This window comes from Pleurodeles waltl, chromosome 7, assembly GCF_031143425.1.
Source record: "Pleurodeles waltl isolate 20211129_DDA chromosome 7, aPleWal1.hap1.20221129, whole genome shotgun sequence".
Classification (NCBI taxonomy): Eukaryota; Metazoa; Chordata; class Amphibia; order Caudata; family Salamandridae; genus Pleurodeles; species Pleurodeles waltl.
In genome coordinates this window covers 1,478,790,853-1,478,806,383 of record NC_090446.1, presented here as the reverse complement: position 1 = coordinate 1,478,806,383, position 15,531 = coordinate 1,478,790,853, and the positions used below count along the sequence as shown (strand labels likewise).

Here is a 15,531-nt window from a genome sequence, read left to right as displayed (position 1 = left end):
TAACCAAAAGTGTCTTTGCCATGCGAGAAATCTCATTTTTATTTAATAATAAATAACCCCTAAAGCATATCTAATAAGTCCACAAAGCAAAGTACATAAAATAAATAAAGTGCTGCCTGCATATTTAAAATATATGATATATGCTATCCCAGTGACTGGAGGTCTAAAAGCTGTTTTTACTGTGTAAGTTTAGACTGCATGCTCTAGGAGCAGGCTTAGATGTAATTAAATCTGAACAGAGTTCTCTGTAATATATTTAACATTCACTTCGATTATAAAAGTCTTTGAACACTTAATGAAAATATTTCAAGATATTATAGAGCAGATGTGAAGCACGTAGGAGTGAGCACAAATGTAAACAATTTCCTCAATTGAAGTGATAATTAAAAAAATGGTGAGTCTTGGGAAATGTGAGAAAAAGGTGCCTGATGCTTAGGATTATTTACACACAAAAGTAATAGGAAATCGAAAAGTGACCAGAACAGGTGAAAGACAACATGGAAACAGCATCTGTCCATCGGTGATGATTCCAGGCCTGTGGGTGCAGTGCCTAGCGCTACAAGATGCCCAGGGTGGCATTGGCAGGGCTGTAGGGAGTCTCAGGGAGCCAAAGGGCATCACAGTAGAACGGAGCTTCTGAAAGAGAGGTAATGCCAAGGGATGGGTGAATAAAACAGGTCACGTAATTGTTTAATCATGGATAATCAAAATTGCAAGCTAGGCAATACATTTTAAAGAAGGGCAATTTGATGACACATTTATAGTCCCATAGAAGATTTATTTTCTCCAAAAACTGTACAAAACACAAGAATTAGCATTTAAGAAGTTAAATTAAATGACACTAGCACTGTGCAGTGCAATCTGGTACACAGAACATTTATTGATAGTGTAGATAGGAGAAATAGACGCTGAAAAAACAGGCACAGAATGGACAGTATGTAGTGCAGGACCATCTCTGCTTAGTTAAAGCACAGGCCAGTCTTAACAGCGGGTTCAGGCCAGTGTTGACAGCATCACATCCGGAAAGCAACACAAGGAGGTCGGGCTGTCTCCGTGAGGGCACCACGGTTGTGGAATAAGATGCCTGTCCCAGTGAGAGACAGTAAGAGCCTCCCCGAAATCAGGAGGGGTTCGAAAACCTGGCTCTTCCCTAAAATGTCAGCTCAGCTTTAGGAAAATAGGATTAGGGATGTGTTTAAAAAATAACCCCACTCCTTCGGCAGCTGTTACAGGTCTCTGAGAAGGGTTTTTCGATCATCACCAAAATACCTTTTAGGTGAAAGTAGCTCTCTACAAATGTAGTTACTTATAACAATAATAATCAAATCGAAATACCCAACTCTTGGCCCCCATTTGGTGGAATGGGAGGCACTTCTACCACTTGCCATCTGAGATTATTCTCTGAGTAGTTTTATTCGACGCAATGGGAAGCCGAGAGGGCTTTGGGGACCTTACGATGCATCCATTACCACAGTTTGACAGTTCTTTTTGTCTGTCTCGCTGGTGGAGATTTTCTGCTCAAACCAAACTACTGATGGTCTTGTGGGAGACTTTTTTTATGCAAGGTGCCGGCTCTCATAAAAAAAAAGTCATACGCGATACTGGCAAACCACTTTTTGTCCTGAAACTATAACGTCATGGAAATGTCTGCAATTTTGCAACATTTTTATGGTGTGCCAGGAAATTTACAAAATTACACGAGTCTGCACACCCCTCCATTTTACCTATTTAACTCAGGTGGGCAATGGGCATCATCCAATGAATGCTGACATGTTGCCAAGAATCACCATTTCTGTGCAATGGCCAGCATTTTACAAGGGGCGGACAATGGACATAATCTCATGATACCAAGTTACCAATTGTTACCATCGTTATGCAATGGCCATAGTTTTGCCAATTGGCTGAGCAGACTCACCCATTCACACAGATGCTCAGAGACGCCCACAAAGTCTCATTCTGGCAGATGTGTGTGAACACAGACGCGCATGTGCACACCACAAACATATAATTAATATTTTAGACACAACCTCTGCTGCCCTTCTAACCCCTGTTGCTGCTTCTCTTCCTCGCATGGCAGTTTGAGAACCTTATAGGTGCTCCAGGGCTAGGGAGGGTTAGATGGAAGCACCTCAAGTGGCCATGGAAAAGGGCCAGGCAGTAGCGAGGGAGGTGGGGAAGAAGCAGGGAGTGCTTGTGTGGCTTGGGTGCGGTGCCTGGGCTGATGCCTCGGGAAGGTGGGAGGTCAGTGGTGGGACTGGAACAAGAATGAGTGCCTAGTGGGGCAGCATCTTAAAGCAGCTTAAGGTATGTTGAGGTAAGGAGGCAAGTGGAGAAAAAGGGAGTACCCGGGTTTGAACGGGTGAAGGGTGCAAGATGGTGGGGGGACAAGCAGGAATGACTTAAGTGTTGGGGAGGAGGGCATCTGTTTTGCTTGGGCTGCCAGAAGTAAGATGCAATTTAATTCCAACCAATAGGAGAGTCTCTGACAGAGTTTGTGCTTCTGACTAAGGGATTCCTTTGAGGATTTTTCTCCTTGTTAGAAAGGCAGGGGAACTCTTTTCAGGTTGAGCACTCAAGCGCTCCGCTATCAACAACACCCACCGCACACCCATCACTATCATTCGTTCATGGGCTTGCCTTTCAAAAATCCTTTGGTATCATTTGTAAATGCTTAACGTTTGTCCCTCCTTGGGGGAGTTTTGTTACCACCTTGGCCATCAACCCTGTTAAATGGATAATTGCACGTTTGGAAATATGCTTGATTGTGAGGAAACTTATTTTTCCTTTTGTATCTCTTCTTCGCGCTCATGCTCATGGTGGCCGTGTGGCTTTGAATCAGCTTGCTTATGTCAACTGTTTTACTTTTCATTTTCAATTTATGTGGCAAGAAAAGTCCAGAAAGAAATTTACAACGCCAATAGCTCTAACTCGAGCAAACGCAAGACCTATTACATTGCAAATGCTTGTTTGTACTTTTTCTGCAAAGGCATGCTGGATAACATAGATGCTAGTGAAGTCACAGCTGACTTTACAGGCAACGGTGTGTGAGTGCATACCACCGAGTCTTAAAACGTGTGCAGACATCAATTCATATGCTGCCTGGGGCCACTGATCTGTTTAGTGTCTGTGGCCTCACTCCAAATACTGTTCTGGCCTAATAATACATATATTCAATGAGACTATTATTGCTCTTACTGCCTCAAGGGCGATTTTTTATTGTTGGGAAATGATATGTTTTGTATATGTTATGTATATGTAATATAGATGTCTTAATATATGATCCCTTTAGTGACGTTTGTAGACCTGTTTGTAACTAAGTAAGATCATAATGTTTTTAATAATTTTGTCACATTGACTGATGTCCTTTCCTGTGATACCATTGAGGCCCAAGGTCATGTAACTCCAGTTTCTGTGCTGTCACCAATTATGGATTATGCAAGGGTCAGACCTAAACTACAAAGTGAAAGGTACCTTGGTCCCTTGCATGGGACAACCTCAGAGATCTCAGGTTATTCCATTTTAGGTGTGAGTAATTGATCTAATCCTGTCTTTCTGATGAGTTCTCGTACCTTTTGTTTTAGTGACTCAGAAACTCAGGCATCCAAATCCAAATTATAAGAAAGGACTGTGGATTTGTGCATGGAACCAGGTTTCTTTTTCAGTTATTCACAATAAAGTCAGAGATGTTTTGCGGTGTGGACAAAGTGGTCAATTGCCCAGGGCACCCACTTTCAAAGGGGACCCCTGGGAAAGTGACCTTTCTCTCTATCTCACATCTGCCTATTCTCTCTCAGCCTTGAACATAGAATTCAGTATTGTTTGGCATCATGGGACTTGAATTAGCAGCAAATGAGTAACAAAATACAAACTTGTTCCAAACAGGGGTCCCGCAAAATATTTCTTGCATGAGTCCACAAAAATCCCACACGAGGCACACATTTTCAGGAATTCCTCAGAGATGACGTACCTCTCCTCGCCTCATAGAGTCACGCTGTGTAACCTGAGAAGTAACACTTTCTTTTTGGCTGCAGCTGTCTGTGACGTCACTGCCATGGCAGTTTTCACCTTTGGGACAGCAGAGATGATGCGCACCACCCCAACCCTCAGCTATGACTGGTGCTTCTGTCTGGGCTGGGGGGCCTTGCTGTTCTTTGCCATTTCAGGTATGTGCTTTCTATTGCTCTGTTTATAGGTCTTGCAAGAGTGGAGAGTTCCTCGTCTGCATTAGAAAACATTTTACTTATAGGGTGCTAGGCACACATGCAAATAATAATATGTATATTATTAATACAATTATAGATATGATCAATATCGTATGTTATGATATTGATCATAAAAGGCTTTTATAAGCTCAGCCTGGTCCCACTCATATTTCTATATAAGTAGCTTCTCTACTTCTATGTAAAGCATGGCCCTCAGAACTTTGTTTCGCAGCCATGGAGGGATGTTGTTTACAACCATGTTGTCATGGTTACATGGATTCAGCTTACAGTCTTTAATGCCAGTCTTGGGTCAGGCTGCTGTAACAGAGGGCCTGATTTAGAGTTTAGCAGACAAGTTACTCCATCACAAATGTGACGTCATCCATCGTATTATGGTCTCCATAGGATATAAGGGAATCGTATTATGGCCGACGGGATATCAGTCACGTTTGTGACAGAGTAACCCCATCCTCCAAACTTTAAGTCAGGCCTTAGGTCTTCTACCAGCTGCACCAAGGTCCACCAACCAGTCTCCCCATGGCCCACAACACCGATTGCAATATTAATTTTACTAAAGAACTCAGAGGCTGGAAATAAGGTTAGAAAATTTGGAAAGGTTCCACATTTGAGGGCATTTCCAAACATCCAGGCCAAATCACACTTTGGACTGCCCACTTTACTTCCCTTGAGTGTGATTGATGAGCCCAGATTTCTCTGCAAAATAGGCAGGGAAATCCACAGTCAAAAATAAAAATACTCCTTCCAGGAATCCCTGTGTGAAATCCTGCCTGGTGTAAAACCATTTAGAACCAAATTTACACTTGTGACTTGGGCCCTAGTTTTTATATGTTGGGTGTAGGGTCCTAGTGGCCTTAGATCTGACCAAGAAAAGCTGCTCCAGAAACTCTGAAAAGTTGGCACTACGAACATTTTTGGACTTTCAAGACTCCCTGAGCGTCAGTGAGACCTCAGAGTAAAGATGTCCAATTTTGATACAACTTCGGCAGATACAGCTTCAGGCATGCCCCACTGGAGAATTTTGAGCTCAATTGAAAGACTAAGGGGCAGATTTAAGAGCCCCTAGCACCACTGGTTAGTGCCACCGTGATGCTCCGGTGGCACTAACCACTGCTCCATATTTATATGGAGGTGTAATGCCACTTTTTGTGGCGTTACGCCTCCTTGTAAATATGGGCCCATCCGACACAGTTTTTTGCATCAGTGGGACATGCAATGGGTGTTGCGGTGGGCATTTCACCGCAACACCCATTGCTTTTGACGCTGCCTCAGATTTATGAGTTGTCGTAAACCTGAGGCAATGCCAAAAACTAATGCCACCACAGGGGTGGCATAGCATGGCAAAACGAGGAGGAATGCAGTTATTCCTCCTTGTGTTTTGCTTCTTCCATGTGTGCTGCATCCTGCGGCACACATAGAAAGAGCAAAATGCCATGGGTGATTGTTTATGTGCAGGAAGGTGTCCTTTCCTGCACATAAACAATCATTCCAAAATGATGCTTTGGTACTTCTGTGTGTGCTGCATTTTGCAGCACTAATAGAGGTGCCAAATCATCATTATAGATTGTTTATGTGCAGGAAGAAACACCGTCCTGCACATAATCTATCCCCTCAATGCAGACACCCTTGCACTGTGGTGCAAGGATGCTTTCGTTGGCGCATGCAGCTTAATTCAGTGCCGGCGCAGAGGGAAATGCTTTGACTAAATATGGCGCATCCCTGCTTTTCAAAAGTGGCACAGCGCCTCGCTGCTATTGTTGGCGTAGCACGGCACTGCACCACTTTGGCATAAACCAGGGTCTAAGGGCCTGATTCACAAAGGTAACTTGCACTTTTGAGTAAGTTTACACTTTGGATTAAGTTTACTATTTTTTGATATTCATAAACTGCACTTTTGTGGTCTAGCACTGGTACTTCAATACTCTCATGGAAAACAATGGAGTAAGGGAATTATTACAAATGTGTAAGTTACTACAAAAGTGTAAGTTACTACAGAAGTGCCCTTTGTGAATACCGAAATGTAGTAAATGCCCTCCAGGGTGCAGTGTGTAAATAGCACTTTGGAGGAAATTTGGTAGTACTGCTTAAGTACTACAATATGTACTACAAAGTCCAGTTTGTAAACCAGGCCCAAAGTCTTGACTGCAGGAAGGCAAAAAAACATTCCTTCCAACACAGGACTTTGTCAACCACGAAATTGGAATTTCTCAAAGGGTTTTCTGTGAAAAACAACTGCTTCAGTGGAACCTCATCCAGTGGCTATCCAGCTTCGAAACAATTTAGGCAGATGCAGCCTGCATCCTTGCCCTCATTGGAGGATTTCAACTTCTATTTTAGAGATTAGTTCAGAAGATAAAGCCTTTGACATGGAAGAACTCACTTGGTTTATCTGACCCGCACTCCCTTGCGATCAGCCTCAAATCATTCCTAGGGTCCTGCCAACCATTAACAGCTACTACTGATTAGTATTTTACATTTTCTTGGTGATTTTTCCTTTGACTCTTTAGAAATTCATATCCCCAGGTCCCATTCTTGGACTTTTTTTGTTTTGGTGTCATCTTACTCATTGCAATTCTATTTATTTTTGTAAATTAGATGTGGGAATTTATTGTGTCACGTTTTTGACTTTTTAACTGTTTTGCTACTACTAAATAATTACAAAAAGTTAAGCCTGTCTGCTCTGCATCATAGCCACCAAGGGGTTGAATCTAGGTTTAAATTATTGAATTTTTGTTTTGCCTTACTAGGATTGTGGGTTTATTTCTTTTGGTGGACTCCCACCTACTCCAACCCACTTTCTTGTATTGGTCTTCGGTAATGGGATCGTGTTTATTGTGTTAACAATGCCACACAATTTAAAAAGTCAAAATTGAAAATATATTTAAGAATTTCACAGGAAAATAATTTTTTGATGGTTAATTGGCATAATTTTTGTACCTTAACTTTTTGGAAATTTTTTGGTGGTTCTGTATACCATGGGGACCTGTAGCATGGGAGAGTATGAGTAGCATGTGCAAGCAGTGACGACTGAAGTCGAACAAGGAATACAAGAAGGAAGAGTTCCACAAATCCATCAGGACCTATCAAGAGGTCGCATATCTACAGACCACCTCAGAGGAAAATGAGCAATTTGAATAAACCAAAGAAGAGAAGGAGTTTTAAAATGGACTTCCAGAGCTGGAAGTGATGCCGGCACCGATAGCTTCAGTCCATCTGAGCTGACCATCCACCAGATAGAATGCAGCAACACCAGTCACACGTGGAGCTTCAGGCCAAATAGTCCTGGAGAAGAAGCTAGTACTGATGAAATAAAATGGCCTTTAAGGAAATGAAGATCATATTGAGTCTTGGGCAAATGGTGATAGCAGAAGTAAGCAGAAATGAAGTGTCTGCTGTGGGGTAACACACCCCTCACTTGCCCAAAGATGTGGTGCCTAGGAGAGTGATGACATTTGACGTTTGTAGGAAATCAGCCTTTTTTGCATAGTCACCCCCTGATGTGTTTCACCTTCTACTAGATCCTATTATTTCTAGCTTTAGAACTCTGTGATCTTTACCTCGGCTAACCAGCCTTTAATCGCCCTTTAAACATGGTTAATTTGGCTTATTGTTCCACATTTGAGTGGTTGTAGGTCCCTAGTGTATGTTGTAAAAAGTGCACCCAGGACCTGGAAGTTAAATGTTGCTTAAGGACTGCAGCGCCTATTGTGCTATCCATTACATAACAGGGCAGATATAGGCCTACCCTGTGTAGCCTGACTGCTGCAGTGCAATCCATCGAAATAGTCTTTATTGACCGCTAAATACCTCCTTTTCAAATGTTAGTAAGCCATCCCTACATAGGCCTTGAAGCTCACAAGACAGGGCCCATGATAATTTAAAAGTAGGACAGGTAGAAAACATCCTATTAAAATTACCAATATTAAAATGAATATTACTACTAAGAATTCCAGTGCAACAGTGCAACAGCTTAAAATGAAATCCTCTATTTGGGAATCTTTTTTATTGTGCAGATGGAAACCAAGACTTAAACTAACCAAACTTCAGGCCTCTGTTAAAAGAGGTCTTTGACTACTAGATTCCTGATAGCTCTCTTTCCAACTAGCATAACCTACCTATCATAATCACAGACCAATAGGCGCCCCAATCAGTGTCAAGATCGAGAATGGTATACTGGGAAAACACTAAGGGATAGGACAGGTGTATATCAGATACTCCTCACACAATGAAAAGGCAAATCCAGTCATCCTCCCAACAGTGTATGCATGGTAAAAAGTCCATGAGTTTTTCAAAATTAATAGTTATGTACAGAAGAAGGAACAGTGACAAGTCCCAAAAAGCTATTTTGACTGTGGCATATCTAGTTATCCTACGTAGAAAACAAACCAGAGTTATTTTATAAATAAATTAATAAACATTAAGGACAAGTAACTTCCAGAAAGTAATTTGTACACTGTATGGAGGCTAATTTGCGTTAACTGTCCACCAACTCTGTTTGTACTTCACCCGAATGAGGTGAAAGCGAGGTGCGAAATTCCTTCCATGATCTACAGGAAATATTGACCTGAATGAGAAGGAATAACTAACTCCTCTGAGCTCAGTAGAATATTTGGGGGAGGGGGTGGACTGTGGGCATTTTGTTTACACAATAGTGTCAAATTCTGCCTGACAGGTCTGTATCAAGAACGTGTAAAATGTTTGTGCTCTGAAAAGGAGCAAACAGGATACTAGGACAACTCATGAGTATCCCGTCAGGGTGCTGCAAGCCCCTGCTTTTGTCCTACCAGACTTCTCTTTCCCAGTTTGTTGTGGATACAGGATCTGATTCAAACTGGATTTTAATTTTAGATGTGGGAAGACACTATTGAATATCATAGTGCACTTCCCTACATACTAAAACCCTCAGTGCCCAAAATTAGTGTGGAACAAGACCTGGCCATCTTGAAAATGCCTTAGCTCAAGGTATTTTGGGACTGTTTGCAGTAAGGCAAAGATGACAGGAACTTTAGCCCCATTGGTTTGGGAATGTCCAGGAGCCACCCCCACCCAAGGCCTGGCTTAAGTGTGGCATTGCCAGGCACCCTCATCAGAACACTTTCTAGACCTGCAGAATACAACAAGCATCTGCAATGCAATGGGTCTTGCGTTTGCTCGAGTTAGAGCTATTGGCATTGTAAATTCCTAACTGGACTTTTTTTGCCACATACATTTTAAATGAAAGGTAAAACAGTTGACATAAGTGAGCCGATTCAAAGCGCCACGGCCACCATAAGCATGAGTGCATAGGAGAGACACAAAAGGAAAAATAAGTTTGCTCGAGGTCATACGTATTGGCAAACGTGCAATTATCCATGTAACAAGGTCAGTGTCCAAGGCGGTAACAAAACCGTCCCAAGGAGGGACTAATGTAAAGCATTTACCAATGATAGCAAAGGATTTTTGAAAGGCAAGCCCATGAATGACTGATGGGCATGGTTAAATCCCACAATACTTACAACAGGTCAAAGCGCTTGCGCGCTCTACCTGAAAAAGCACCAGCATAATTTCATAGGTGTCAAAAGCTTTTTCTTGTGAAAAAAATACAAAAAATTTAGACATGCTGCACACCATTTTGATTGCTGTGCACTGTGGGTAAAAACTACTGCCAAGGTCAATAGGCCACAAAGGCACGCCCTTTTGCCTTCGCCAATGCTTGTTTACTTTTCTTTCAGCACTCCATGGAAGTACATGTGTTTTCGTGCTCTCTACCCCATGTGTACTGTTTCCCCTTCTAATACCTGTCCTGTCTCGAGCACTCCATGAGTGCATACATAGCTGTGCCTTTGTGAGTGCAAAAAGCTGTGCCTGTGAGCCTGGTGAGTGTATACAGAGATGTGCATGTCTGGATGCCGGGTGTTATGTCTTTGAGAGTGCAGAATTAGCTGTGTCTGTCTTTATGAATGTGTGAATAAAGGGAGCGTGATGCCTGTGTGAGTGCAGCATGAGCTGTGCCTGTGTGAGTGGTTAGTGAGCTGAGCCAATGGTTATGCAATGTAAGCAGTACATCTGTGTGAGTGCATGGTAAGCAACGACTTACGTTAATAGCATAGGGTGAGCAGTGCTGCGTGAATGAACAATAAGCTATGCATGTTTGCGCGTAAGATGAGTTGCGTGAGTGCAAGGCGAGTGACATGTCTGAGGGAGTACAGGATTAGGAGGGTGCCTGTAGGAGTGCAAGTTTAGATGAATAGTGTGCCTGTGTGAGTATGGGGTGAGTGTTGTGTCTTTGTAAGTGGAGTTTTGGAAGTGTGCCTTTGTGAATGCCGGGTGACCATTTTGCCAGAGTATGTGGTTTCAGTGTGTACTGTGAGGGGTGTGCCTACGTGAAAGGCTGGTGTGCAGGGTGAGAGGTGTGCCTTTACGAGTGCAGAGTGAGAAGTGATCAGTGTGAGTGGAGGGTGAGTGGTGTGCTAGTGAGCACAGAGGATGCACGTAACACCCACACCTGTTGGCATTGCCAATGCTTTTGTTGTTTTCACAAATGAGGCATGAGCAGCAGCTGGCCTTGGCCCCTTGAGTGTAAACAAGACAGTTGTTTTAACAATGACTTCCGCTGTGACTAAAGCTTAATGCATAGTTAACAAGTCGGCTGCATTTGACGAAAGCTTTAAGTTATTGCTCAATATTGGAACTGACAAAGTTTATGTTGGGTGCTGCATTTAGTTGAAAATATAGGTAGATGTGCTACTGAAAAGCCAGGGCTGCATCAAAAGGACTGCCAAATGAAGGATGTTGGAAAATGGGTTATTGGTAGTGCAGGTAGGTACCTACACCTAGCAACAAGCCACTAACCACCACCTAGGTACAGTTAGGTCTCAGTAAATTAATCCCAGCTCAACCCTTGGTAGCTTGGCAACAAGCGTCAAGGCTTAACTTAGGAGACAAAGTGTAAAGCATTCAAATATCACAAAACAGTAATTAAATAAAACACAGGAAACAGTTTAAAAATCCAAAACCAATTTATAAAAATAGTTTATATTTTTATCTTTAAAATGACACAAAAACGATTAAAATCGGTTCAGGGGAACCGGAGATATGAATTTTTAAAGAATTATTACTTTTCTAGCGCTTAGAAACAAAAAGCGCCAATCGGGTCATCTGGTTGCACCTCGACCGGGGCAAAGTCAAACTTTCAGGCCGACCGCGATGGAGCCCTGCTTGGCTACAGGTCGCGGGAGGCCTCGGTTAAAAAGTTACCTTCTGACTTAGTCTTTATTTTGAAGTTTTTCTTCACCGGGACGAACCTGCCAGTTGAATCCGACCTCCTGGAGCCCTTGTCCGGATACGCGATGTGGGTTTCCTCGGTGGAGACTTTTACCTTCGGACTTAGTCGTTTTTTCGAGATGAAAATCCTTCGACCGGGGTAAACCTGGATCTTGATCCGACGTCCATGGAGCCCTTCTCGGATACGATGGCTGGGAGGTCCCGGTCAACTTTTTACCTTCGGACTTAGTCTCGTTTTTGGATGTTTTTCTTTACCGGGACGAACCACGAAGTCAGGCCGGGTCGCGGTTGAGGCAAGCCGGCTAGAATTTCCGCGGCGGGTCGGTCCCTCTCTGGAGCTTTTTCCAAAAATTCTCAAATCTTTTCCAAACTTCTGGGGCTTCACCCAGATGTTCTTTTAAGGTTCTTTTGGGGTCCACAGCTCACCCCAAGGGTCCAGAAGTTCTGTGATGGTCCTTGGGGGCTGCGGACTTCAGCTCCCAGAATGCACCTGGCGCAAACTCCTTTTTGGCCACTGGACAGTGGTCAGCTGGTCGCTTTCTTCAGGAGTTGGTGCAGGGGACTCTGGTTAGCAATTTTTCACCTGTAGCAAACAGGGAGTCCCTCCTTGAACCAATTGAAGCCAGGCAAAGTCCTTCTTGTGGTGAAGCCCAAGTGCGCAGCTGGTGCAGTCCTTCTGAGTGCAGGTTCCAGGTGCAGGCCAGGGGTCCAGCAGGGCAGTCCTTCTTCTCCTTAAGTTCTTTCTTCTTGAAATTTGGTGGGGATCTGAGGTGTGGGTGCAGGTCTGCCAGTTTTATCCTTGCTCCTGGGTGAAAAGCAGGGGGGCCCTGGTTCTCCAATCAGGGACAGGGTCGTCCCCCTGTGATGACCACTTCCTGGGAAGTGTGGCAAAAATCCATCCCAGAAGGCAACAGTCTCTAAAAATCCAACATGGATGAATCTGATTTTTGGAGGTTACATCTGGCTGAGCCCACCCACTGGTGTGGCTAAAAATCATAAACACACCCCTCTCCTGCCCTCTCCTAATCTAATCAAGGGGGCACCTAATTGTCTGGGGTTGCAGGATGTGGGGGTGTTGCTGGGTGCTGCAAATGTCCTTCTCTGCCTTTGAAGACCAGTTTGGCAGCCCTCCCCCTTCCTGCCTCACCATCTGCTGAGGGGAGATTCTCTCCCCCAAGCACATTCCTTTGTGTGAAGCCAGGCCACTTCACACCTAATCAAGGCAGCCTGGCAGAAGCTGCTGCAGGCTGGCCAATCAGAGCACAGCAGCAAAAACAATGCAGAGCTGAAATTGGCAACTTTTTAGGTAAAGTCTAAACTTTTTACCTGGACAAGTTATATTAAATCCAACAACTGGAAGTTGTGGGATTTATTACAACAATCAATTTGATACCAAATTCTTGGTATGTAACATTTAAGGAGACTTTAAAATTTAAAATAAAGTCTGCCCATTCTAGCCTATGAAGGCCATTTACTTCAATGAGGGAAAAACGAATTTGGCTGTTTTTACCTCACCAGGGCTTATAAACCTATTTTTATAAAGTCCCTGCTTATAGTTACATGGCACCCAGCCCTAGGGGCACATAGGGCACACCTTAGGGGTGACTTATATGTAAAAATAAGGTAGTTTAAGACTTTGGAAGTACCTTTAATTCCAAAGTCGAATTTGCATATAACTTTAATTTAAAAGCAGCCAGCAAGGCAGGCCTGCTTTTAAAATGACACTGGGCACCTCAGCAGTGCACCTAGGTGTGCACCACCTATGCTGTGGTCCCTAAACCTACATGCCCTACCATATACTAGGGACTTATAGGTAGGTTCACTTAGCCAATTATAATTAGCCTAATTTGCATATTGATTTTACACAGAGCACAGGCCCTGGGACTGGTTAGCAGTACCCAGGGCACCATCAAAGTCAGGAAAACACCAGCAAAAAGAGGAAAATGGGGGCAAAAAGTTATGGGGCCTCTGCAATCAGCCCTGTTTTCTCACAAAGGAGTTAACCAATCCGAGAAAAAAAATTGTTGTAATAAGATCTTTCTCCTGATCCTATTACTTTTAGTGCAGGCTTATCTAAGATTCAGTGTGCAAACGTTATTTAGTAACGTATTTTAAACAAGCCGATACAAAGCGCCAAGGCCGCCATGAGCATGAGTGCAGAAGAGAGGCACAAAAGGAAAAAGAAGTTCACTCACTGTCAAACGTATCGACAAAAGTGCCATAACCCATGCAGCTGGGTCAATGGTGAAGGCGGTCACAAAACTGCCCCAAGGAGGGACAAACATAAAGTATTTACCAATGATAACAAAGGATTTTTGAAAGGCAAGCCCATGAACGAGTGATAGTGATGGGTGTGCAGTGTGCATGGTTAAAACCCCACAGAGAGATTACAACAGGCTAGAGCGGTTGCACCCTCAACCTAAAAAGAAGACTATGACCTCCCTAAATGGAGCCATGAACTTCTGGGCCTGTTCTCCCTTGCAGTCAGGACAAAGAAGTAGGGGCCAGATGTAGGAAAATTGCAAATTGCGACTTGCAATTTGCGAGTCCTTCCGACTCGCAAATTGCAAGTCGCAATTTGTAATGCAGAACGGTGTCTCAGACACCGTCTGCGAGTCGGTATGGGGTCGCAGAGACCCACCTCATTAATATTAATGAGGTGGGTCGCAAATTGCGGCCCCATACCGACTAGAGGCACTCGCAAACATGGAGGCCTGCTGTAGTCAGCAGACCTCCATGTTCGTGACTGCTTTTAAATAAAGCAGTTTTTTTTTTTAAGTGTAGCCCGTTTTCCTTAAAGGAAAACGAGCTGCACTTAAAAAAAAAAATGAAACCTTTAGTTTCGGTATTTTTTCAGGGCAGGTAGTGGTCCTTTGGACCACTACCTGCCCTGAAAAAATAGTTTTGGGTCCATTCACAAAGGGGAAGGGGTCCCATGGGGACCCCTTCCAATTTGCGAGTGGGTTACCATCCACTTCAAGTGGATGGTAACTGCGACACCATTTGCGACCGCATAATGGTATTGCATACCACTACGAATCACAAATAGGAAGGGAACACCCCTTCCTATTTGCGATTCTGAAATGCATTTTGCGAGTCGGTCCCGACTCGCAAAATGCATTTCTGCATTGGAAACACGCATTTGCGAGTCGCAAACGGCAGATTTTGCCGTTTGCGACTCGCAAAGTGTTTCCTGCATCTGGCCCTAGATTACAAGTGTCACTCCAACTCCACTACAGCTACAGGGACACAGCAAGCTTCAAGAGGCCTTTTCCATGAAGTGCCCAGCTGACCAGTGGCAGCTGAACATACATATGTCTTTGCTGTTGGCCTCTGCCTGACACACAGAGAGGTTATAAGGGCCATATTTACAAAGCATTTTTTGCTTGCAAACAGCCCGACACACAAACATGCATTTTTAAATGTACAAAAGCTCAGATTGCAATTTGGTATTTGGAAGTAACGTATATAGGGCATCCCTTCAAAATCCCCCAATTGCAGTCATTGTATGAATGTTTTGACTGAATTGAATTACTACGCTTAAAAAATGAAATTTCCAAGTTCCATTTTTTATTTTTAAATGCATCCCATTTTCCTGCATTTAAAAAACAAATAGTTTGCTGTATTAAAAAAGCAATCACAGACATACTGGTCTGCTAACCCCATCAGGCTACCATACTTTTGATTGCTGAGATTACTAATGGGTCACAAATTATGACCTACCTCATTAATATTAATGAGGTAGGTAGATTTGCAACCCACTAGGAATCACTATTTAAAAGATGTAAGTTTTTGTATATCAGGACTTGAGGTTCTGTAAGAATCGTAATTAGGAAATCACAATTCCTACTTTTTGTACATACGGCCCTAAGTGCCTTCTCTTAAGGTGATGGGACTCTTAGAAGTATACTTCTGTGATGTTGGGGCACCAAAAGAAATCTTTTTGAACTTTTTGACATCCAAACTTTTCATAGGGACCAATCTGTCCAGGGCTCCATCGCAATTGGCCTCAAATCGCACATAGGTCGGGGTCTGCTTCTACCAGGCT

At 43.3% G+C, this 15,531-nt stretch overlaps 1 protein-coding gene across 2 annotated transcripts in view; it reads left to right on the top strand.

The window, feature by feature from the left end:
- The window catches only part of LOC138246543 (lens fiber membrane intrinsic protein-like), a 137,943-nt gene that overhangs the window by 114,158 nt on the left and 8,254 nt on the right, over window positions 1–15,531 (top strand). For both annotated transcript variants that reach the window (XM_069201206.1, XM_069201207.1), the window contains exon 4: window positions 4,032–4,163. In XM_069201206.1, the coding sequence (XP_069057307.1) occupies window positions 4,032–4,163 (132 nt within the window). The remainder of the gene's footprint in view (window positions 1–4,031; window positions 4,164–15,531) is intronic.